The sequence below is a fragment of the Canis lupus genome, chromosome 27 (genome assembly GCF_003254725.2).
Source record: "Canis lupus dingo isolate Sandy chromosome 27, ASM325472v2, whole genome shotgun sequence".
NCBI lineage: Eukaryota > Metazoa > Chordata > Mammalia > Carnivora > Canidae > Canis > Canis lupus.
The window spans coordinates 25,984,896-26,010,169 of record NC_064269.1 but is presented as its reverse complement, the minus strand read 5'-3'; the positions used below and the strand labels follow the sequence as shown (position 1 = coordinate 26,010,169).

The 25,274-nt window shown below is 45.0% G+C and overlaps 1 protein-coding gene across 1 annotated transcript; it reads right to left on the bottom strand.

The window, feature by feature from the left end:
* Positions 1 to 252: 252 nt before the first annotated feature.
* LOC112665496 (cationic amino acid transporter 3-like) lies at positions 253 to 12,700 on the bottom strand. Its single transcript, XM_035707307.2, has 3 exons — positions 12,605 to 12,700; positions 9,488 to 9,697; positions 253 to 6,715 (listed from the first exon to the last, which is right to left on the bottom strand). The coding sequence occupies exon 3, from the start codon at positions 6,522 to 6,524 to the stop codon at positions 4,704 to 4,706; it is 1,821 nt and encodes a 606-aa protein (XP_035563200.2). The 5' UTR covers positions 6,525 to 6,715; positions 9,488 to 9,697; positions 12,605 to 12,700; the 3' UTR covers positions 253 to 4,703.
* Positions 12,701 to 25,274: the final 12,574 nt, after the last annotated feature.

Sequence of the window (25,274 nt, the reverse complement as noted above, 5' to 3'; positions counted from 1 at the left end):
TCCAATGAAATAATATACAAAAAATTCTAATAAAAAAATAAAGGAATAACACAGTGCTAGCCTAAAAGTATGTAGAATTTTCTATACCAAAGAAATGTATAAGGTTCAATTCATTTTAACATTAATTTGTTAGATCCTCTTTATGTGCCTGGCCCCCAGCTGGGTGGTCTAGGGGACTGAAGAAGATATACTCCTCACCTAAAATCTATAATGTAGAAAACAAAATAAAGACACACAGACAATTGTGGTTTTTTTATTTTTTAAATATCAGTTTTAAAGGTTTATAATAAATAACTAACATGTAAAATTGTAAAATATTTAACACGTATGTTGTGAGGATTTGATATACGTATCCATTGTGAAATGATACACTATGCTTATCCTATTGTTAAAGGATTAACTATGTTATTTTAACCTAGATATTTCATTAAATGAAGGTAAATGTTCAGAGTTCTTTTGTTTTTCTTGCTTCATCTTTATATTGAAGGGGCTTCAGCTGGAGCCTTGAATTTAAAAGTGTGGTCCCTGGAGCAGCAGCATTCATTTTATGGGGGAATTGGTTACCAGTAAAAGTTCTAGCACCACCCAGCCCTACATTATTCTGAACTTTGGGGGCAGGGTCCAGCAATCTCCGTTTTCACAAGTCCTCCAGGTGAGGTGACACCTGCTGATGTTTGAGCACCACTGAGCAGAGTACTACTCCTGGCCTCTATCCAGCACTCTCTTCAGTGTGACTTTGATTAGTGAGTTGAAGAGGCAGGACTGAGTATGCCCAACTCAACCTGTTCCACTGTTTTGTTGGTTTTCTTTCTTTATCAGAACCAACTTGTCTATAGGATACATACCTACCAACCTGCTCATACACCAGAAAGTCTAATGGAAGTAGGCTCTCTTCCATGTTGGGAGGCAGGGGTTGCTCAGTACTACTTGTGATGAATATGTCTGTCTAGTGATGCAAGATTAGCAAACCAATTAGGCTGCAGATCTAAAGAAGATGGTTTAAACATTTGTCTCTATGTCTTGATTATCAAATGGTTCAATTCATAGGAGGGGGAGATGGAGTTAGTTATTGTGCCTCCACAGCTCCAACGATAGGTTGTAGTGAAAAGTGGGCAGGATGCAGGTTCAGATCACATACAGTAGAAAGACCTGCATGTCTTTAGTTAAGAGGCTAACAAATAGAAGAATCAGGAAATCTTAGAATGCTTTCAGGAAAGGGAACATCAGAAATGATCAGTTGTGATCTCTCATATTACACATAAATAAGCAGAGCATGGAAGGAACTGAGTGGCTTACCCAAGCTCACATTGCTAGTTAGTGGTGGAAACAAGACCAGGATCCAGGACATATGGCTCTCAGCTGTGCACTTTCTGAGCAGGTGGACCAAAGCAGACAACAATAGAGAAATTTTAAAATGCAAGAATGCAGATATGGCCAAGTAGAAGAACCAGCCCCGGGGATTTTCAGTGTGGGCAGTGGGATCAAAGTCAAAGTGCTTTTTACTCAGAGGAAAGCTCTGGCTGCAATCCACCTGTGCCTGCTGTGTTGCCCCTTCACACAGCCATGGCTCAGGCTACGCAGCCTGTTCAGTGCTCTGAACACTGCTTCGTATTCCTGTGCTTTTCCTCCTGGTGTTCTCTCTGCCTGCAATCTCTCCCTGCAGCCCATTGGAGAAAATTATCTGTGTTTGGAGAGAGCCAATAAAATGCCAACCTTCAACAAAGTCTTCCCTGATTTTACCAATCAACTCCCACCACTGTGGCAGACACAAATGCTCATCCTCCACTATAAATTCCCAAAACACATTATTTGTGTACTACTTATGGCAACACTTTGTACTTGTTACAGCTATACATCACCCCTTATATTAGAATATAAGTCCCTTAAAGGCAGCAACCCTATTTTACCTTTTATATTTTGGTCTTTTTCCAGTTTCTTTTATATTCAATTGAAGCATAATTAATATACAGTATTGTTATTTTATTTTCAGGTGTACAACATAATCATTAAACAATTCTATACATATTTCAGTGCTCATCAAGATAAGTGTGTTTTTAATTCCTTTATCTATTTCACCCATCCCCCCCTTCTCCCCTTTGGCAACCACCAGTTTATTCCTTGTAATTAAGAGTCTGGGGTTTGTTTTTTTTTTATCATTTGTCTTTCTTTCTTTCTTTCTTTCTTTCTTTCTTTCTTCTTTCTCTCTTTCTTTTCTTTCTTGTTTTATTCCTTTAAAAAATTTTTATTGGAGTTCAATTTGCCAACATATAGCATAATACCCAGTGCTCATCCCGTCAAGTGCCCCCCTCAGTGTCCATCACCCAGTCACCCCAACCCCCCACCCACCTCCCTTTCCTCTACCCCTTGTTCATTTCCCAGAGTTAGGTGTTTCTCATGTTTTGTCACCCTCACTGATATTTTCACTCATTTTCTCTCTTTTCCCCTATAATCCCTTTCACTAATTTTTATATTCCGCAAATGAATGAGACCATATAATGTTTGTCCTTCTCCAACTGACTTATTTCGCTCAGCATAATACCCCCCAGTTCCATCCACATTGAAGCAAATGGTGGGTATTTGTCGTTTCTAATGGCTGAGTAATATTCCATTGTATACATAGACCACATCTTCTTTATCCATTCATCTTTCCATGGACACTGATGTTCCTTCCACAGTTTGGCTATTGTGGACATTGCTGCTATAAACATCGGGGTGCAGGTGTCCTGGCGTTTCATTGCATCTGTATCTTTGGGGGTAAATCCCCAGCAGTGCAATTGCTGGGTGGTAGGGCAGATCTATTTTTAACTCTTTGAGGAACCTCCACATAGTTTTCCAGAGTGGCTGCACCAGTTCACATTCCCACCAATGTGCAAGAAAGGGGTTCCCCTTTCTCCACATCCTCTCCAACATTTGTGGCTTCCTGTCTTGTTAATTTTCCCCATTCTCACTGGTGTGAGGTGGTATCTCATTGTGGTTTTTATTTGGATTTCTTAAGTGTGCATGTGAATGTTATCATATGGTATTTATGTTTCTTGACTTGTTATTCCACTTAACAATAGAACCTCCGGGGCACCTGGGTGGCTCAGTTAGTTAAGTGTCTTACCTCAGCTCAGGTCATGATCCCAGCATCCTGGGATGGAGACCCACATTGGGCTCCCTGTTTCTCCCTCTCCCTCTGCTGTTCCCCCTGCTGTGCTCTCTGGCTCTCTCCGTCTTTCTCCCTCTGTCAAATAAATAAATAAATAAATAAAATCTTTAAAAATAAACAAAACATACAACCTCTATGTCCATCCATGTTGTTACAAATGGCAAGATTACCTTCGTTTTTTGTTGCTGAATTATATTCCATTATATATATAATATAATATATATCCATTATATATTCCAATATATATATTCCATTTTATATATATATATATATTGCATATATATATGTATATATATTGCATCTTCTTTATCAATTAAGCTTTACGTGGACTCTTGGGTTTCTTTCATATCCTGCCTATTGTAGATAAAGATAAGAGTGCATATATCTTTTTGAGTTCATGTAAATAAAAACTTTTGCACAGAAAAGGAAACCATCAACAAAACAAAAAGGTGAAATATAAAATGAGTGATGATATTGCAAATAATATATCCAATAAGGGGTTAATATCCAAAATACATAAAGACCTTGCACAACTCATCATTAAAGAAACACAAATAATCCATTAAAAATGGGTAGAAGACCTGAATAAACATTACTCCCAAGAAAACGTACAAGATGGACAACAGACACAAAGAAATATGCTCATCATCACTAATTATCATGGAAATGTAAGTTAAAATTAAATAAGATATCACTTTACACCTGTCACAATAGCTAAAATCAAAGAGACAAGAAATAAAGTGTTGATGAGGATGTGGAGAAAAGGGAGCCCTCATGCACTGTGGGTGGGAATATAAATAGGTGCTGTCACTATGGAAATCAGTATAGATGTTCCTCAAAAAATTAAATATAGATATACCAATATTTCCACACTGGATATTAACCTAAAGAAAACAACATTTTTGTAGCTCTTAAAAAATATATTTATCTGTGTATTTGAGAGAGTGCATGAGTGGGATGAGGTACAGAGGGAGAGGGAGGAAGAACCTTAAGGAACCTGAGATCATGACTCAAGTTTAATTGACAGAGCTACACAGGTACCCCTATAGCTCTTTTTAAAAAAGACTTTAGTTATTTATTAGAGACAGGAGATAGAGAGTAAGCACAAGTAGGGGAAAGAGCAGAAGGACAATCAGACTCCATACTCATGAGTGTGGTGCTTGATATGGGGCTTGATCCCAGGACCCTGAGATCATGACCTGAGCTGAAGTCAGACATTTAACCAGCTGATCCACTCAGGTACCCCCATCTAGCTCTTTTAATAAGAACTTAAAAACTTTCTTAAAGCTAGTGTGCCGTAAAGACACAATTGAAAATTAGACAACTTTAAAAGAGAGCGAGCAATGACACATTCTTCACTTCACAATAAATACAAAGTGCTATTAATGTTCCCTTACAAATAACTCATGGGAGGCATAGCTTTCCATGTCCTCAGAAGTACTCCCTATTATTGTGCAGGGGCCCTCACTGCATTCAGGTGTGATGATGTCAAACCAAATATGTACTGGCGCCACTGAATTCAAGGTCTACAGTTCTGGCCATAAGTGAAGTGGGGCTAAGGAACCAGGTGCTGCTGGATCACATAAGCAAGGTAGATAGCAAACCCAATCAGCATCCAGACACCAAATAGGGCCCAGGTGCCAGCTGTCATCTGTACCATAAGATAAACATTGAGAAAGATGCTCAGGAGTGGGAGGAGAGGCAGACCAGGTACCTTGAAGTGAAGGGGAGTGGAGTTCTGTGGCTGTCTCCAGATGACTCCAGTGACTCCAGTGATGAGCACCAGGAGCAGCACAACCACTGTGATCCACACTGGGTCTCCAGAAAGCAGATCTGGCCACCGGGCCAGCACCAGGCAGAGAAGAGTCAGCAGCAGAGCAAGCAGTGAGGAGCAAACATAGACAACCCGACCAGAGAGTGGAGTGGGGGTGGGGCTGCCTGGAAAAAATAGTCCCTGTAGAGTCAGCTTCTCTGCTGCAGGTCTGTTCTCCTCCTGCACCTCTGCCTCATTTTCCTCATTCTCCTCCTGCATCTCTGCTTCATTTTCCTCCTGCACCTGTGCTTCATTTCCCCCATTCCTCCTCTGAGGCTCATACCTGAGGATGAGAACACTAAAAGCCAGCAGGGAGTAAACTAGCAGGGCCCCAACTGACATGAGGTCCAAGAGATTGGCAAATCCAAAGAATAATACCATGATTCCTGCAATAATCCCAAAGATCACAGTGGCCACAATGGGTGTGTATGTGCTGGTTTGCATCCTTGCAAGGACAGGAAAAAAGAGGCCATAATGTGCCATCATGGAGATTAGCTGACGTATGGGAAACATATAATCCAAGAGGCTGACAGAAATACTACAGAAGAATGCAAAAGTTACAACATAGTAGGCAGGGGCCCAGCCAGTATGGAGAAATGCCTCAGGCAAGGTGCTCCCAGGTTGGAGCTGGTAATAAGGCACCATAAGCATAAGTGCTGAAAAGACACCACAGTACACCAAAATGCAGATGAGTAGTGAAATCACAATGAACATAGGAAAGGAATGCTGGAAATTCTGGGCTACTTCAAATCTGGTAACAATAATGCTCAAGCCTGTAAAAGAATAGATACAGGTAGCTGATCCATGGAGTATCCCCTGGAAGCCAAAAGGCATAAATCCTCCAGAGCCCAGAGGTCCCAAGCTAGAAGTGTCATTGAGTCCAGCCTTTATGTAGTCTTCTTCTGTGAGCTTCCAGTTGTGCAGGTCCCCTTTCAGGAAGCCATAGATGATGACAAAACCAAGAACCAAGAGGTTCACCAATGTGACCACTTTGGTAACCAGGGAAAGCTGCCTAATGTTCCGAGTCAGCAATCCCATGAGCAACAACACAAGGAACATAAAAAAGAAGCCTAGAACTTCTGCAAAGACCCTGGGAACATGTCGTGAAATTGTCTCCTGCAAGGTCTGAGATATCTTGTTTCCAAAAAGGTTGTCAAGAGCTAAGGTCCAAGCCCAGATCCTAATGGCTATAGCAGTAACATTGTTGAGGATGAGAATCCAGGCTGTGATGAAAGCCCCAAGTTTATCTATGATGACAAAGCTGTGGGGATGTTTGGAGCCAGAGTGGATAATCTGGGGACTAAACTCTGCAAAGTACAGCATAGCCAACATAGAAGATAGGCTGGCCACCAGCAAGCAGATCACAATGGATGGTCCTGCTTTATCTCTAGCCACCTCACCAGCCAAGATATACACACCTACACCCACTGTGCGGCCCACACCCAGGCCTACTAAATCCAGAGTGCTCAGGCTCCTGGCAGGGGCAGGTTCAGCCACAGGTTGCTCCAGCGGATGTCTATGTCTCAGGTTTTTACTAAATCTGTGAAGTGCTTGATGCAGCATTCTAGCTAGAATTGAAGAAAATTCTGGAATCAAAGAGCTGTAGCAAGTCCAGGGAGCTGTAAGTCTCAGATCAGGTCCAGGGAGCTGAGTTAAGTTGAGTTGGGTTGGGTCGAGGATGCCTTGATCGGTTGCTCAGGCTTCAAAGCTACTGCTTCATATTTCTTCTGGTATGTGTTCTCCCTCCATAATGCCTAAGACATGGTAAACAATAAATATTTACTGAACTGATTATTTAACCCACCAACCAAAACTCAAAAATCACATATCACCTGCTACAGCCCAAATATTACAGAAACTTACACCAAAGGACATCATAGAAAGATCAACCCTGCTTTCCCCCTCCAGAAAAAATACAAAATACCTCCCAACATCCTCTTTTTTTACACACCACAAAACAAAATCCCATTTTTTCTCACATAACTCACATAGCTTCATCTACTAATTAGGTGGGAAGACACAAGAGGGCATGAATGTATTGTCCAATAATTCACACACAGGATGTGTGTGCAGTGCTTAAGCATGAGTTATGATGCATTAATTCATGGACTAGTGGACCTCATTGCAATTACAGACCGATTCATTTTTTAAATATCACCTGAGGTTAAATACAAATATTGGTCCTCCAGCCTTAAAACCCTTAGACTCTATGTTAGTTAGCCAAGGCCAGGAAGCAATTTGGCCCCCTTTCTCCTCATCCTGCCTCATCCATTCAGCTGTACTGATGGCCACACATATACAGACCACCCCTTCCCTTTACCCACCTAGGCCCACAGGGGTGCTGTGAACAGAGAGGAGGAGGAAGAAAGGGGCAGGGCCTTCATAACCATCTGCAAGAAGGAGAGGACCAGGCTGCCTGGAAAGGAAACCCTGGAGATGTGGGGGCAGAAACCACCCCAGGGTTCAAGACTGAGAAGGGAGAGGAGCCAGGAAGATGGTTTTGTGAATTCTGACATTCAATACATCTCACCCAAAGCACCCAAACAAAATTCACTATACTTTTTATGTGCATTGTTATGAGAACGTGGTGGGAAGGGTGAAAAGAAGTAAGTCACCTCAGGAGTGGCTCACAACCAAAGCAATTCATTCTGTCTCCTCTGTCTCTGGCTCCAGGAGAGAAGGTGAGCTCACTTCTGCAGTCTCCTCACTGGCCACACTGGGCTCTACATACCCAGCACCATCTGGGATGTCAGCTGCCAGGGGACTGAAGACCCTGCCCTGCTCTGTGAGCTTGTATTAAAACATTCACTAGTAACTGTCTATTAAATTTTCACAAGGAGCTTTTTTAACTCCCACAAACCATAGTCTGACTACATTAAATATAATTTCTTAATGAACAAACTCCTCGTGTGGTTCCTCTTTCCCCCTACCGCACTGCTGCTTTATAAATGGTTGCCTCCTCAAGGTTGAAAATTCACAATAATGCCCCAGAAATGAATAGTGGAGATCAGAAAAAGCAAAGTCATGCAGCCCCCACTCTCCTCCCGACTCAGGCTTCGGGTTTGAGAGAATTTTAGGAAATGCTGTCAGAGGCTTTTAAAGACCGAAAAGATCAAATCAAAATCGAAAGATCTTCTCTATAAATTATGAAATGGAACCTTTGGGTTATGGGTCAGCCCTTCTGTCTACAAATCTATCTATCTTCCCTTTTGCTACTCACCAATTCCAATATAATAATTTACCAACAAGCACACCAGAGAGATAAGGAGGCTCAATTATTACCTCAGGGAACCTTTTAACACTATAAGTGTGCTTATTCTTCTGTGCTTATTCTTCTAACCTCATCCTCTGCCCAGTTCCTACTTCAGCTGAGAAATTCCACACTCACCCTATCACCTCCATCAGACTGTGAGTTAGGTGCTCATCAAATATTTGCTGAACAAATATACAAACCAAGATAAGAAACCTAATAGAGTACATAATCCAGAATTCCTGTATACTTGACTGTGAGATACATAGTATATTATAAACCTGGCTCAGGTAAATATATAAACAGTATTACCTTCCTTACAGAAGGAAATAGAAATGAAAAGTGTGGAGAAAACTCCAACTGTGATAAAACCCTGACTGCCAATCATTCATGCAGGTAAAAGCTGCAAATAAGTGATAATTGTTTGCCTTTGAGGACATTTGCTTTAAAAATATCATGCTGCCTTGGAGTATAGGATATTAACCACCCCACCCAGTTAGAGAATCCCTACTTTTTTAGAAGGTATCATAGTCAGACCTTACAATCTAGGGAAGATGTCCTAAGGCAAAGGTTCTCAGGTTGTGGGAGACAGTGGACAGAAGACACCTGGGGAGCATTTTCAAACTTCAGATCCTCTCCCTCTGGCCCTTCCTGGTGATTATATGAATGTGTAATTTGCTTAATCTCTTAAGCCTCAGTCTCCTCACCCATTAGGAACCTTACCTGTCCTTCACTAGATCAAATGAGAATTCAATAAGAAGATATAAACAATCATGCGCCACTGGTAGGAGTGTTACTTGGGGGCCATCCTTAAGCACAATCATAGTAGAATTCAGAAGGCATATGCAATTGGACATAGAGTTGTTGAATGAGTGAATGAATCAAATATACATACAGAGCACAGACTGGAAGAGCATTTGTTAAATGCATTTGAAAAGCAAGTGCCTTCAATGAGGAGGGGAAATGAGAATAGAGATAAAGATGAAAAAGGAAAACAAAATGAACTGAAAAGGGGCCTGACAGGAAGTGATGGTGCGAACACACCATGACTGAGGGAGGCACTGACCCCACTCTGTGCACTGCAGGTTTCACACAGGAATTTCAGGAGAAAATGTTGTGAGAGGACCTGGTACAGAGCCTGATAAAAAGCAAACACTCAGGAGATTTACTATGAAGGAGAACTGGAATCCTGTGATTGTCAGGATATGGAGAATACAAAGAAGGAATATCTGCTAGAATAAGGGTGAAGATAGAGAAGATGGTGCACCCCTCCTACCAGTTCCCTCTGAATCCATTTCTCTTTTTCCAATTCCTCTTTCTTCTTCAGCTCCTTCAATTGTCCTGGAGGCTCCTGTAGTTGGCACTAAGGATTCTTGTCTCAAGTTTCTTTCTCTGGGGAATCATCCCCAGCCACATAACAATCAACAAAGACACAACAGTGGTTCTTCACATTTGTTGAATCGCAGACTCCTCTGAGGTTGGAAACCTCAAAAATAAAAAAAAAAATGAGTGGGAAATATCAGAAAGGGAGACAGAACATGAGAGACTCCTAACTCTGGGAAACGAACGAGGAGTGGTAGAAAGGGAGATGGGCGGGGGTGGGGGTAACTGGGTGACGGGCACTGAGGGGGGCACTTGATGGGATGAGCACTGGGTGTTATGCTATATGTTGGCAAATTGAACTCCAATAAAAAATAAATAAATAAATAAATAAATAAATAAATAAATAAATAATAAATAAAAATAAAAAAGTCATCCTGAAGTCCATCCATGGACCCTGAGCAGGAATTTCTGAGGAGGACCATCTGAATGGCAAGACTGCAGAGGTCTAATGCTTTTGATAATTTGTTTCCCTCAACTGTGTTGTTCAGGGTGGTCCTTGCGCTCTTCCTACTTTTACTGAAGATGAGAGCCAGTGGCCCTACAGATAATGTATGAAGATATAAATGAAACAACCCAAAGTATTAAACACCTGAGAATAAAAGTATCATATTTAAGACTCCAACAGAAGCAAGCAGAACAAACAAATGAACACCCAAACTTACAGAAGAGAAAGCAAACCCAAGATTGGGTATCCTGAGACAGCCTACTATAAATCCAGCTTGTAACAACACGGAGAAACATCATCCTCAAACACCATGTGCAGAAATGCCCTTTCTCTGTGCAATAACTTTGATTATTCCAATGCTTTCTATTCTGTCCAAACTCTGACCCAGCTGTCAGGGCCCTGCCCTTATTCTCCCTCTACCCTCAGGCCTATCACCTCCTTCCTAACTCAGCTCCTCATATCCTGGCTTACCCTTCCTGGGATGATCCTGTGGCCTGGGTAAGTTATCTGCTGTGCCAATGATGCAAACTTTCTACCCATTCCCACCAGCACTAGAGTCTGTCCTGATGTTCAACTGAAACTAACTTTCCCTTTCTGTCTGCTGGTGTCCTTAAATTCCTTTACAGTCTAAAAGCTTCCAGAGGGCAGGGCCAGGTTCCATATTCGTTCCCCTTCTTCTGATCTCTACACTCCTGGCCCCAACCCTCAGTACCATGGACAAAGATCTGTTCATCATTGTAGCAAGCAACCAGAAGAGGCATTTAGGAGAGAGGTAATGAATATATAGATTTATTGATTGACTATTATATCTTGAGATTACTCAAAAGTTTTTGATTTTTGTTTTTCTTGAAAGAGAGAAAGGGCCAAACAGAGATGTAAATAGGATACAACAATGTTCAATCACCTATTTCAAGTGCATTTCCTTTTTTTTTTTTTTTTTTGAGGGCATTTCCTAATGAGTCCTGGGTCTGTGAATCTCAGTTTAAATAGGAAGAGTCTTTCCAAAGGAGGTGTTGCCACAGGGGAAGTGCTTGAGGAAATGCAGAGTGGTGCCAGAGAACAGGAAGCCAGGTTGTATGAATTTCATAATGCCTCTGATTCCCACTTGCCTTCTTTCTCCCTGTGCTTCTGTCAGTCTCTGAGTCCCCTTGAAACTCCACAACAAAACTTCTGATCCAGGTACCCAAGAAGAACTACTGTCAAATCCAACAATCCACCCATGAAATTGCAAGCTGTCTTGCTTTTCCAGCCAGACACATCCACTCTCCTCTGTCCTGGAGGTCATTATGTTCATTCCTCTATCTTGAGAAAGATACTTCCCTCACTCTAAACTTTCCCTTTTCAACACATTTTTCCAAGGCAGTAAGTTCCACTGGTTTCTGTGGTTGGGTGTTAACACTCCTGCCAGCCAGGAAGTTGGCCTTGTGGCTTCTCCTGAATAGCTTCAAAGATAGTGTGGATACCAGTTGCTTTGCTAGAAGTTTGAGAAGGAGTTGAGAGCAAAGCTAATGAGGCTGTTACACAATTATTTTCAAGTTCTCAAAGTTTCAGAGAAGTGTACTATAAACATAATGTCCCCAGATATTAGAGCAATCCCTCTGTATCCAAGCACAATTCCCTCCTGATACCAAAGTTTATAGATACTCTCATCCTCCTTAAATTTCCAGATAACAAAGCTCCAGAGCCAATCAAACCAGTGACTCCCAAACAAAACAAGTATAAAACCTTTCAGGTAGATGAGCTTCCCCAGATTTTCTGAAGTCCTAATTCAAACAACCCTGCAACTCTGGTAGGGGTCAGTCAGGATTAGAGGCTTTGAGTTCAGGGCAAGCACTTGAAATATAGTAAGTGTGTAACCACCCTTGCAACATGAAAAACGTTTGGAATACATACAAAAGATAAACAAAACAAAGCTACCATGAACACTGGGGCCCAGCCTCATATCCAAGGATAGAAGAAATCAAGTCACAAAATCAAATGAAAAATGGAATCTTCCCATTTTCTCCTTCTCTTTGTGCCTTCTCTAGAAATCTCTGTCCAGGAGTCTGTGGCCCTTCATTTATTCATTCAACTAATAGACCGGTCTCCATTTATTCAGCACTGTGGCTAAAGCAAAAACACAAATACTCCTCCACTTGACTTGCTTACATTATTGCAGTAGAAAGCAAATTATAAATAAGTAATAAGAATATATATTGCATTAGATTTGCAATCAGCACTGCAGAGAAAAAGAAATATAAGAAAAGACTAGGAGGTGCTCAGAGTGGGTGTTGTGACTTTAAAACAGGTGGTCCAATCCAGCCTCACCTTCACACTGTTGTGCAAACATTACCAACATCCATCTCCAGAACTTGTTCATCTTCTTAGCTGGAACTCTGTACCCAACACAGAGTAGCTCCCCATTCTTCCCTCCCTGCAGCCCCTGGCAGCCAGCATTCCACTTTATGTTTCCAAATCTGACTACTCCAAGTACCTCATATAACTGGCAGTCCAAGCCCAAACTTCTTCCTCTGTGGCTCTGTCTCAGTTTTCTTGGCAAGTCTATAAACACAAGAAATCACTTACTGATAGGCTTTTTTCTGCCTCAGAGGAACAAGACCTGAGAAGAAAGTGCAAGCCAAACCCAGGGAGAAGTAAGGAGTTTGTCCAAGCCAAGCCAAGTCTTGGAGTAGTGCTTAGCTGGGCCCTTAGGGAGTTGAGGCCTGGGGAGGCGGAGTCTTAAGGGGTGGGGCCTCAGAGAGTCAGGCCTTCTGGAGGAAGGGGCCTTGGAAGAATGTGCAAATAGGAAGGAGGTGGCTTAGCTAGAATTGAGGAAAGCTGTGGATAGTCAATGAGACACCAGTGGGGCCATGTCTGCCTGAGGATGTGGGCTAAAGATGAAATGGGACTTTTCTGGATACTTTGTTGGCAAGATTTGAACTTAGAAGGAAGAAGCAAGCTCTCCAGGGTCCTGGGTATAGAGAAGGTCCTGGCTGGCAGGAGGAGAGTGTGGGGAACCAGGTGGAACCCAGCCTGTGTGATATGGAGGCCAGTCCCAGATCCAACTGAAGAGCCCACTCAGCAGTCCTGAAACAAGCACAGAAGCAGCCCCTCCCCCAGCTGCCTCTCTCAGAATCTCCTACAGGTTCCTCTACCAGCACCATTCATCCCAGCCCCTCACCCTGGTTTCCTATCACTCCAGAAATAAAACTAAAAGGGGACTTTCTTCAGCTTCACTACGAGTGATTACCTGAGACAGGCACTCAGCATATTCTGACTGAATGTATATTGAGCATCATGCTTGAGGAAGTAAAGATACAGTCCTTGCCTATAGATCTCCCTGCTCTAGACATTCACAACTTGGACTTCCAAGACTCTGAAACAGTGACAAAGGAAGGGGGTCCTCCTTCCCTGAATGTTAATCTGCAAACAGAGGCAGACTTGTCAGAGATGGAGAAGGTGGGGTCTACTTGGACACCCAGGGCTGAATACACACATAATGGTCTCACAAGCCATGGGTGTCAAGGAAAGAGCAATCATTGCCTCTACTTGATAATGAGGAGATGCCTCTAATCACTCAATTACCTGCCCTAAGGACAGAGGTGGAGGTGGAGGGAGGGAAAGAAAGGTAGCAGCAGGTCCCTTGAGGGACAGAGTCTGAACTAATGATATGAACACAGAACCTTGAACTTGCAGCAAAAAAAACTGCCCCAGATCTCAGGAAGAACTTCTATCTGAGGAAAACCCACAAATCCCACTGGCCAGCCCTAACACATTTGCAGGGGGCAGGGAGCAGGGATCCTGATTGAGCACCTCCTGTGTTCCAGGCACTGGGCTGGGGAAGGAGGGAGAGGCCCAGCCTAGATCACAGAGCCAGGATTCCCAGAGGCAAAGGAGCCTGGCAGGATTGGCAGGAGGGCTGGGATGACAGGACAGTAGGGGAGGGGCAGCTGGGTGTGTGATCTGTGCCTGTTCCCAGGGTCCTAGGGGGTCTTCCCTGCCTCAAGCTTGGATTGTCCCAGATGTGCCTCTGCTTGAGGGAAAGAAGGGCAAGTGCAGGGGAGGGTCCGTGTATCCTGCATCTGATCCCCAGAGCAATCCCCTCCCCTTCTCCCTGTGCTACTCACTGCCTGCTTGGGAGAGGGGGGGGAGGCTGGGGACAGGCCAGGGCCTCCCATCACAGGATAATTAAGAGAACTCATTCAAGGACCCTCCTCCTCCTCCCACAGGCCAGCAAGGGTGCTCTGATGTTGCCTCCGCAGTCACACCCCACCCCCCAAGGGGCCCAATCCCTCCAGGTGGAGAACATACCATGTTATATGTGTGGCAAGATGCTGAGGGCAGCTTACATTTTAGGCCACATGAAGGTTCCTTCCTGGGCCCTCATCATGTCTGCGAATGCAGCAACAAAGATACATTTGAGGACTCTCCTAGGGCAGCAGGGGCAGTGGCAGTGACAGTGTCAATGACACCCACCCCCCAGCTGTGGGCTCCCTGTCAGGGAAGAGGGGATGCCCCAGGAGCTCTCAGGCACTCCCCTCACAGCCCTGCTGAGCTTCACCTTGGTGTCAGGGAGAGTGGAAGGGGGAGGAAAGTCCCTTGAGACCCTCTCCTTTTCTACTCACTTCCCACCGTCTCCTCACTACTTCCCACCAACCAAGGAGCCTCCAGAAGAAAAGGAAGAGGACATGTTTTTTAGGGGAATTCTCTGGGTTTTCACAATTTCTTTCTCCTGCTCTTCATTACTCTCTCTCAGACCTACTGCACACACCTGTCCCCCTGGTTATGCTGAGGCCTTCTGGACACTGGGCAGGGGTGAAGAGGACAGGAGCAGCCACTGCCCTCACCCCTCTCATCTTTGGATCCCTGCCCTGCCCTTCCAGGGATCTGGGAGGCTTCTCCTGAATGGTCCTTGCTCCCTCCTTCCTCACTCCTCCCAACTACTGTCTACTGTCCCTCCCTGGATAAGTGGTGCTTTAGTTTTCCAGGGAGAGGGAAGAGAGGACAGAGGGGAACCCAAGGGGGGAAAAAGGTAATATTAGAAAAGGGGCAGAAGCAGGGAAGGCACCAATAGTACCTGTAACAGGTGGGGTGTTTGGACTCAGATCCTGCACATCCTCCAAACTGAGAATTAGTCAGAATAAAACAAGTCAAGGAGAGCAAAATAAGGAGCCCCTAGGGTCAGAGGCAGGACAGAGATGGAATCCTAGGGTGCCATTATGAAAGTGGGATTCGGGGACAGCAGGTGCTTCCTGAAAGTGGGGAGAAGCAGCCACAGTGCCCCCATCCCTCTTCCAATCCAGATTCAGTCCTGGTGTTTGTTTGTTTTTTTTTCTCATCCATACCCCATGAGAGATGGTGGCCCTGGCCATGTCATCCTGCTCCTCTGTCTCCTGCATGTTATAAAACCTGCAAACCTCCTTTCAGGTAGACCACATTACAATGAATTTAAAAAGAAAAAATAAAGGAAAAGAACTGCACAGGGCTGGAGAGATGCAGCAGATGCAGAGTTGGGATCATAGCTCTCTTGGAGGAGGGGCACATATATGGGGGGACCTGGAAGGTGGAGCCCACTCAGGTGATGCCACAGGAAGTATCTGAACCTTGAGAGAGGAGAAGAGAGGAGGAGGCAGGGGTGTGAGCCAGAGACAGGGAGAGAGGCTGAGAGACGGAGATGAGAGAAGCTGAGAAAGCCCTGGAAGGGAGGGCAGAGAGGGACCAGGAATGGGGGAGGCAGCACAAGAGACAGCCAGCAGGACATGCAGGGGGAGACACTGACAGGCTCCCAGGGTGAGACTCACACAGATGTGAGGGGAAGAGAGACCCCCAGACCCTGAGGGAGGGACACAGGCAAGGAGACAGCCAGAATGAGGAGCTGAAGGCAGACCCAGTCCTGGGAAATCTCAGACCACAGACTATCTTGAGTCAGACAGACAGGCCCTGAGACAGACAGATGTGCTGCAAGAGGTGAAGGTGAAGGAGGACAATATGGAAGGAAGAAGCCAGGGCTGCAGGGAGGGGGTGGGGAGCGGACAGGGAGAGAGAAGGAGGACAGGTGTGCATTAGGATGGGGAGCCAGGCCAGGGAGGGGGGCTGCAGCCTCTGCCTGTCTCCTGGCTCCTGCTGAATCCGGGCCCCTCTCAGGACCTGCTGCTGGATGGGCCCAGAGAGCTGACAGGGCCAGGCTGCTGCCAGGGCTGCCCCACGCTCCCTCCTGTGCCCACCTGGGGGTCCCTGGGGCCCTATGTGGGTATGGACACAGCCTCCCCTGCCCTCCCCACCACGATGCTGTCATCAAAGGAGGCCTAAGCTCAGCCCTAATCTCATACAGCCTGGCACACCCAGGGCTGGGGAGTGGGAGCCAAGGAGAAAGAGAAACTGAGGCCGGCAGGGGAGACTGACCAGCTCTGGAGAAGATCCTGGGACAGCCTCGTTAGGGATGCCATGGAGGAGAGGGAGGGAAGGGAAGCCCTGCGGCTGTGTCTACATTCAGAGCTAAAGTGGTACCAAGCACAGTATGAGCAAAATAACATACTAGTGACTGTCCATTAATTTTGGGTCAGCAGTGTAGACACCTACTGGGCAGTCAGATTCATGCCATCAAGCAGTTTCTCAATAAAGAACCCCCAGAAATAAACATGAAACCCACAAAAGGAGAAACTGAAGCAGAGGATGGAGACCTAGAGGCCAGTGTACATACCGGAATCTTGGGATTTTTTGGGTAGATTTTTAAATTGGAGTTTGATTTGCCAACATATAGTATAACACCCAGTGCTCATCCCATCAAATGCCCCCCCTCAGTGCCCGTCACTCAGTCACCTCAACCCCCTGCCCACCTCCCCTTCCACTACCCCTTGTTTGTTTCCCAGAGTTAGGAGTCTCTCATGTTCTATCTCCCTCACTGATATTTCTCACTCATTTTCTCTCCTTTCCCCTATAATCCCTTTCACTATTTTTTATATTCCATTGTATATATAGACCACATCTTCTTTATTGGAGTTTGATTTGCCAACATATAGTATAACACCCAGTGCTCATCCCATCAAGTGCCCTCCTCAGTGCCTGTCACCCAGTCACCTCAACTCCCTGCCCACCTCCCTTTTCACTACCCCTTGTTTGTTTTCCAGAGTTAGGAGTCTCCCATGTTCTTTCTCCCTCACTGATATATTTTTTGATATATTTTTTATATTCCCCATATGAATGAGACAGTATAATAATCGTCCTTCTATTGACTTACTTCACTCAGCATAATACCCTCCTTCCAACCACGTTGAAGCAAATGGTGGGTATTTGTCGTTTCTAATGGCTGAGTAATATTCCATTGTATACATAGACCACATCTTCTTTATCCATTCATGTTTCCATGGACACCAAGGCTCCTTCCACAGTTTGGCTATTGTGGACATTGCTGCTAGAAACATCGGGGTGCAGGTGTCCCGGCGTTTCACTGCATCTGTATCTTTGGGGTAAATCCCCAGCAGTGCCATTGCTGGGTCGTAGGGTAGCTCTTTTTTTAAAAAAACTCTTTGAGGAATCTCCACACTGGTTCCCAGAGTGGCTGCACCAGTTCACATTCCCACCAACAGTGCAAGAGGGTTCCCCTTTCTCCACATCCTCTCCAACATTTGTTGTTTCCTGTCTTGTTAATTTGCCCCATTCTCACTGGTGTGAGGTGGGATCTCATTGTCGTTTTGATTTGTATTTCCCTGATGGCAAGTGATGCAGGGCATTTTCTCATGTGCGTGTTGGCCATGTCTATGTCTTCCTCTGTGAGATTTCTCTTCATGTCTTTTTCCCATTTCATGATTGGATTGTTTGTTTTTTTGCTGTTGAGTTTCATAAGTTCTTTATAGATCTTGGATACTAGTCCTTTATCTGATATGTATTTGCAAATATCTTCTCCCATTCTGTAGTTGTCTTTCAGTTTGTTGACTGTTTCTTTGCTGTGCAGAAGCTTTTTATCTTGATGAAGTCCCAATAATTCATTTTTGCTTTTGTTTCCCTTGCCTTCATAGATGTCTCTTGCAAGAAGTTGCTGTGGCAAGTTCAAAAAGGGTGTTGCCTGTGTTCTCCTCTAGGATTTTGATGGATTTTTGTCTCACATTTAGATCTTTCATCCACTTTGAGTTTATCTTTGTGTGTGGCGTAAGAGAATGGTCTAGTTTCATTCTTGTGAACGTGGCTGTCCAATTTTCCCAGCACCATTTATTGATGAGACCGTCATTTTTCCATTTTAACAGACTAGAGATGAAGCAACCAGCCAAGTGTGTGAGGACCTAAGACAGCATGGCAAGCTGGCCCCGGCCTCTTCCCCTAGGCCTTCTTGGGTCTCTCCAGAGCAGCTCCCCAGGTCCTCTCAGGGCCAGGGGGAGCCTGAGAACATGAACTCAAGCAACCTAAAGGAGATTTGTTCTCCTGACCCCCTGCTCTGTCAGCCACATGTGAAGGTCCCAGAGCCAGATGTGTGGTTACAGCTGGAGCCGGAGGAGTCTCTGTAACAGCAGGGAGGACAGTAGAGAGGGAACCTTCCAGAGAAGTCCTGCAGAGAAGACAAGTTTCAAAATTGACCAGGTCCATCCCAGTCCTCTGGATACTTAGAAGTGTAATAAAGTTCAAAAAGTCCAGGGTTTACAAGTAATTAAACCCGGGAGCTGGTAATTACATTTCTTCTCCAAGTTCTGCCCACGACTCTCCTCAAGCCCCCAGGGACACATATCTTTTATGAAACACATTGAACCATATCCTGGTCTTTAGAGACTGCGTCCACTTGACAAATTAACTTAATTTTAGCAATAAAATTTAGAAGATATTTTGAAAATGATTTCCTTAGGGCTATGTTTGGTAAATGTTTGAACCAAATAAAGACACAAGCGCACACATTTATCACACCCAAACAGGAAAGGAATGCTCTCTCTTGACTGTTCTTTCTTTGCTTGTGGAATGGACCTCCAGATGATATGTCCCACATCCTGGAACAAAATGTAGCCCCACTAAACATTAGGAAATGGATTGCCACTTAACTCTGAGCTCCAGAAGGGATATGACTTTTCCTCTCCCCTAGTCATGGAAAACATTCTGGGTAAGGATGACACAGCCTGGAGGGAGGAGCCAAACTGGCAGACGCCAAGTTCCTGTGCTGTCCCTCAAGGTCTCTCTCTCTGGGGGGATCTCCACCTCGCTGTATCTCTCTGTGTCCATTCTTTGTGTTTTGTTTTTGTTTGTTTGTTTTTTTTGTATATCTTTTTACTGGAGTTAGATTTGCCAACATATAGGATAACACACAGTGCTCATCTCATCAAGTGCCTTCCTCAGTGTCTGTCTCCCAGTCACCACATCCCCCACCCAGTTCCCCTTATGTTACCCCTTGTTTGTTTCCTAGAGTTAGGAGTCTCTCATGTTCTTTCTCCCTTACTGATATTTCCCACTCATTTTCTCTCCTTTCCCTATAATCCCTTTCACGATTTTTTATATTCCCAGAATGAAGGAGACCATATAATGATTGTACTTCTCCGATTGACATACTTCACTCAGCATAATACCCTCCAGTTCCATCCACGTTGAAGCAAATGGTGGGTATTTGTCGTTTCTAATGGCGGAGTAATATACCATTGTATACATAGACCACAGCGTCTTTATCCATTCATCTTTCGATGGACACTGAGGCTCCTTGCACAGTTTGACTATTGTGGACATTGCTGCTTTAAACATTGGGGTGCAGGTGTCCCAGCATTTCACTGCATCAGTATCTTTGGGATAAATCCCCAGCAGTGCCATTGCTGGGTCATAGGGTAGCTCTTTTTTTTTTTTTTTTTTTTTTTTTTTAATTCTTTGAGGAATCTCCACACAGGTTCCCAGAATGGCTGCACCAGTTCACATTCCCACCAGCAGTGCAAGAGGGTTCCCTTTTCTCCACATCCTCTCCAACATTTGTGGTTTCCTGCTTTGTTAATTTTCCCCATTCTCACTGGTGTGAGGTGGTGGCTCATTGTGGTTTTGATTTGTATTCCCCTGATGGCAAGTGATGCGGAGCATTTTCTCATGTGCTTGTTGGCCATATATTTGTCGTCTTTGGTGAAATTTCTGTTCTTGTCTTTTGCTTATTCCATGATTAGATTTCTTTTTTCTTTTTTCTTTTTTTTTTTTTTTTTTGCTGTTGAGTTTAATAAGTTATTCATAGATCTTGGAAACTAGCCCTTTATCTGATAGGTCATTTGCAAATATCTTCTCCCATTCTGTAGGTTGTCCTTGAGTTTTGTTGACTGTATCTTTTGCTTTGCAAAAGTTTATTATCTTGATGAAGTCCCAATAGTTCATTTTTGCTTTTGTTTCCCTTGCCTACATAGATGTATCTTGCAAGAAGTTGCTGTGGTCAATTCTAAAATGGTGTTGCTTGTGTTCTCTAAGATTTTGATGGATTCTTATCTCACATTTAGATATTTCATCAATTTTGAGTTTGCCTTTGTGTATGGTGTAAGAGAATGGTCCAGTTTCATTCTTCTGCATGTGGCTGTCCAATTTTCCCAGCACCATTTATTGAAGAGACTGTCTTTTTTTCCAGTGGATAGTCTTTCTTGCTTTGTCGAATATTAGTTGACCATAGAGTTGAGGGCCCTTTTCTGGGTTCTCTATCCTGTTCCATTGATCTATGTGTCTGTTTTTGTGCCAGTACCACACTATATTGATGATCATGGTTTTGTAGTACAACTTGAAATCCGTTATTGTGATGCCCCAGCTCTGATTTTCTTTTCCAATATTACTCTGGCTATTCAGGTCTTTTGTAATTCCACACAAATCTAAAGATTATGTGTTCCAACTCTGTGAAGGAAGTCTGTGGTATTTTGATAGGGATTGCATTGAATGTGTAAATTGCCCTGGGCAGCATGGACATTTTCACAAAGTTAATTCTTCCAATCCATGAGCATGGAGTATTTTTTCCATCTTATTGTATCTTCTTCAAATTCTTTCAGAAGTGTTCTGTAGTTTTTAGGGTATAGATCCTTTATCTCTTTGGTTTTTATTCCTAGGTATCTTATTTTTATTTTTATTTAATTAATTTAGTTTTTATTGGTGTTCAATTTGCCAACATATAGAATAGCACCCAGTGCTCATCCCATCAATTGCCCCCGTCAGTGCCTGTCACCCAGTCACCCCCACCCCCCACCCACCTCCCTTTCCACCACCCCTTGTTCATTTCGCAGTTAGGAGTCTCTCTCGTTCTGTCTCCCTTTCTGATATTTCCTTTTTTTTTTAATTTTAAGTGGCTTTGAGTGGTTTTATTTATTTATTTTTTATATAAATTTATTTTTATTGGTGTTCAATTTGCCAACATATAGAATAGCACCCAGTGCTCATCCCATCAATTGCCCCCGTCAGTGTCTGTCACCCAGTCACCCCCACCCCCCACCCACCTCCCCTTCCACCCCCCCTAGTTCATTTCCCAGAGTTAGGAGTCTTTCATGTTCTGTCTCCCTTTCTGATATTTCCCACTCATTTTTTCTCCTTTCCCCTTTATTCCCTTTCACTATTTTTTATATTCCCCCAAATGAATGAGACAGTATAATGTTTGTCCTTCTCCAATTGACTTATTTCACTCAGCATAATACCCTCCAGTTCCATCCACATCAAAGCAAATAGTGGGTATTTGTCATTTCTAACGGCTGAGTAATATTCCATTGTATACATAAACCACATCTTCTTTATCCATTCATCTTGCGATGGACACCGAGGCTCCTTCCACAGTTTGGCTATTGTGGACATTGCTGCTAGAAACATCGGGGTACAGGTGTCCCAGCGTTTCACTGCATCTGTATCTTTGGGGTAAATCTCCGGCAGTGCAATTGCTGGGTTGTAGGGCAGATCTATTTTTAACTCTTTGAGGAACCTCCACACAGTTTTCCAGAGTGGCTGCACCAGTTCACATTCCCACCAACAGTGTAAGAGGGTTCCCTTTTCTCCGCATCCTCTCCAACATTTGTGGTTTCCTGCCTTGTTAATTTTCCCCATTCTCACTGGTGTGAGGTGCTATCTCATTGTGGTTTTGATTTGTATTTCCCTGATGGCAAGTGATGCAGAGCATTTTCTCATGTGCATGTTGGCCATGTCTATGTCTTCCTCTGTGAGATTTCTCTTCATGTCTTTTGCCCATTTCATGATTGGATTGTTTGTTTCTTTGGTGTTGAGTTTAAGAAGTTCTTTATAGATCTTGGAAACTAGCCCTTTATCTGATACGTCATTTGCAAATATCTTCTCCCATTCTGAAGGTTGTCTCTGAGTTTTGGATGGTATCTTTTGCTGTGCAAAAGCTTCTTATCTTGATGAAGTCTCAATAGTTCATTTTTGCTTTTGTTTCTCTTGCCGTCGTGGATGTATCTTGCAAGAAGTTACTGTGGCCGAGTTCAAAAAGGGTGTTGCCTGTGTTCTCCTCTAGGATTTGGATGGAATCTTGTCTCACATTTAGATCTTTCATCCATTTTGTGTTTATCTTTGTGTATGGTGCAAGAGAGTGGTCTAGTTTCATTCTTCTGCATGTGGATGTCCAATTTTCCCAGCACCATTTATTGAAGAGACTGTCTTTTTTCCAGCGGATAGTCTTTCCTCCTTTGTTGAATGCTAGTTGACCATAAAGTTGAGGGTCCACTTCTGGATTCTCTATCCTGTTCCATTGATCTATGTGTCTGTTTTTGTGCCAGTACCACACTGTCTTGATGACCAAAGCTTTGTAATACAACCTGAAATCTGGCATGCATTGGAAGAATTAATATTGTGAAAATGTCAATGTTACCCAGTGCAATTTACACGTTTAATGAAATCCCTATCAAAATACCATGGACTTTCTTCAGAGAGTTGGCACAAGTCATCTTAAGATTTGTGTGGAATCAGAAAAGACCCCGAATAGCCAGGGGAATATTAAAAAAGAAAACCATAGTTGGGGGGATCACAATGACATCGATTTTTACACTCAGGGCTGTGAGCTGGCTTCCCACTGGGGTCTCTGAAGAATGCTTTGCTTTTAGGAGCTGCTGTCAACACCAATAAGAAGATGCCTGGCCTTCCCCCCACCCTGACCCCCCTCTTTATAGCCTGGGCTCCAGGGCTGGCTCTAGTTATCAGCTGGGCCCCTGGAGGCATCACCTCTGGGAGCTGCGCTGCCACCTGCTGTCCAAGCATAAAGGAAAAGCCAGGTGGCCCTTGTGTGCCAGCAGCCCCAGGGCTGGGGCCAGGAAGGGAAGGGGCTGCCGCGGGGGTCAGGGACGCCGGTGGGGAGGGCGGCAGGAGGGCTTCCCTGAACTCGGAACTGCCTGGGTTCTCGCTGGAGCCCCGACTCCCCAGGCTGGGCGGCCCCCCCTCTCTCAGCGCCCAGGGCCCAGGGCGGGCTGTGCGGGGAGCGCCCTTCTCTGCCGCCCTCTGGTGGCCGCGGAGCGCGTCGCAGGCCGCTGCGGAGAAGGTGCCCCTGACATCCTCACCCACTTTGGATTGCCTGAGGTTCTGCTTTTAGGGATGTTGGGTGGAGACAAAGGATTGAGATCAAGATATTGAGCCTATAGGAGCAATTTATCTTCTTCTTTGGGTTTCATCTACAACCTCAGTTTCCCCAGGTCCTCGGGAGTTTTCAAGGAAAATACTGCCTCTGTGCCTCAGTCGCATGTCTCCCCCACAGTCTCTTCCTCCCCCTGCTTCCATCCTTTCCTCTGGACTTTATCTTTCCTCCACATGCCCCTCCAGCCCTGGCACCACAGGCTGTGCAACCTGGTTCCTCCCTGTCACCGCTCTTCTGTTCTGTCCACACCCTCCCAGGCTCTGCCCTCTGGCCGCCACCTCTCAAGCTCCTCCCTGACATCCCTGTGTTTCTGCCCTGCTCCTTTCTAGCACTGTCCCTTCTCTGCTGGGGTGCAGGTGTGCTTCCTGGGCATTGCCCCCGCCCTTTCCAAGGGGGCTCTCCTGCCCCCCAACCCATAGCTCCAGTGTGGCCTGTGTCCCCCTGCCCTCTCTGTCCTGAAGCTGCAGACATGGCCTCTGGCTCCCAGATCTGCCAGGACTTCCCTGGTGGGGGGTGGAGGTGAGGAAACTGGAGGCCTGGGGCTGAGTTTGATCCCCACCTTGTTCCTCCTGGTGTAGCCTCCTCACCTGGACTCACTCACCTGGAACAGGTAGGGAATACCTGTCTGAGGCTGCAAGAAATCCTTCGTGAGGCTGTAGTGAGCATCAGCACTGTGGTAGGAATGCCACAGGCTAGCACACAGTGTGTGCTCAGTAAACGTGAGCTCTTAGTATCTGCCCTTCCTCACTCGGCTCCCCGGGCCCTTAGCCTGGTGTCAAAAAAATGTTTAGAAGAGAGAAGACTGAGAGTAATAGACTATGTAAGTCAAAATTGACTGTCAGGAAATTCATGTGGTTTAGCCTAACACATGCTCTAAGTTCTTATCCAGGAAATGCCCCTGAATGTGGACAAGAAGACAGGATAGGGATTGGATTGAATCACAGGAAACCATGTGAATGAGCCAATTCACATGCAGGGAGGAAGGAGGCATGCCCATGGTCCACCTGCATCCATCCTATGATCACCACACTGGCCCGCTCTGTCCCTGTGCTCATGAGCCTGTATGTGCTGGGAGCTGCCTTGGGTCTGAGGTCCAGCTCCCCCAGTCTTCTCATGTCTACACCGGACCTGGACTCTTGGAGCCTCAGACCCATATCCTCCCTCCTATCAGGGGCACACACACACACACACACACACACACACACATACACACACAGAGGTGCCTTGGGATTTCTAAAGGAAAGAACTACCCCCTGGAGATGGATTCCCTCAAGCTGCTGCCCGACACTGAACCTCACATGACAGGGGAGAATCAGAATGCTGTCCCTGCTTGGCTTTCTCCTGGGGAGCAAAAGCAGTGAGTCCCACACCTACCATATCTGTGTGTGCTGGGCACCCAGGGGAGACCCAGAGGGAGGATCAGGGGCCCTGCCCTGGGGGAGCTCCCTGCCAGCTGGGAAGAGGAGGCTGACAGCCAGGGCAGAGAGACACAGGGCTCTGGGTGCTCCCTCAGCAAGTGTGTGTGAGAAGAGTGGGTCAAGGGCAAGTAGACCAGGACCCATAACTCAGATGATGGGAGCCTGGCAATGAGCAAAGGAGGGAAGGTGGAGGAGGACACAGAAGTCTAGAAGGATTCCTAGGAGACAATAAGAATGTTGCTTCCTTAGTAAGAAGGAGCAGGGGCATGGAGAGGAGAGAGTCAGAGAAGTCAGAGCTCTC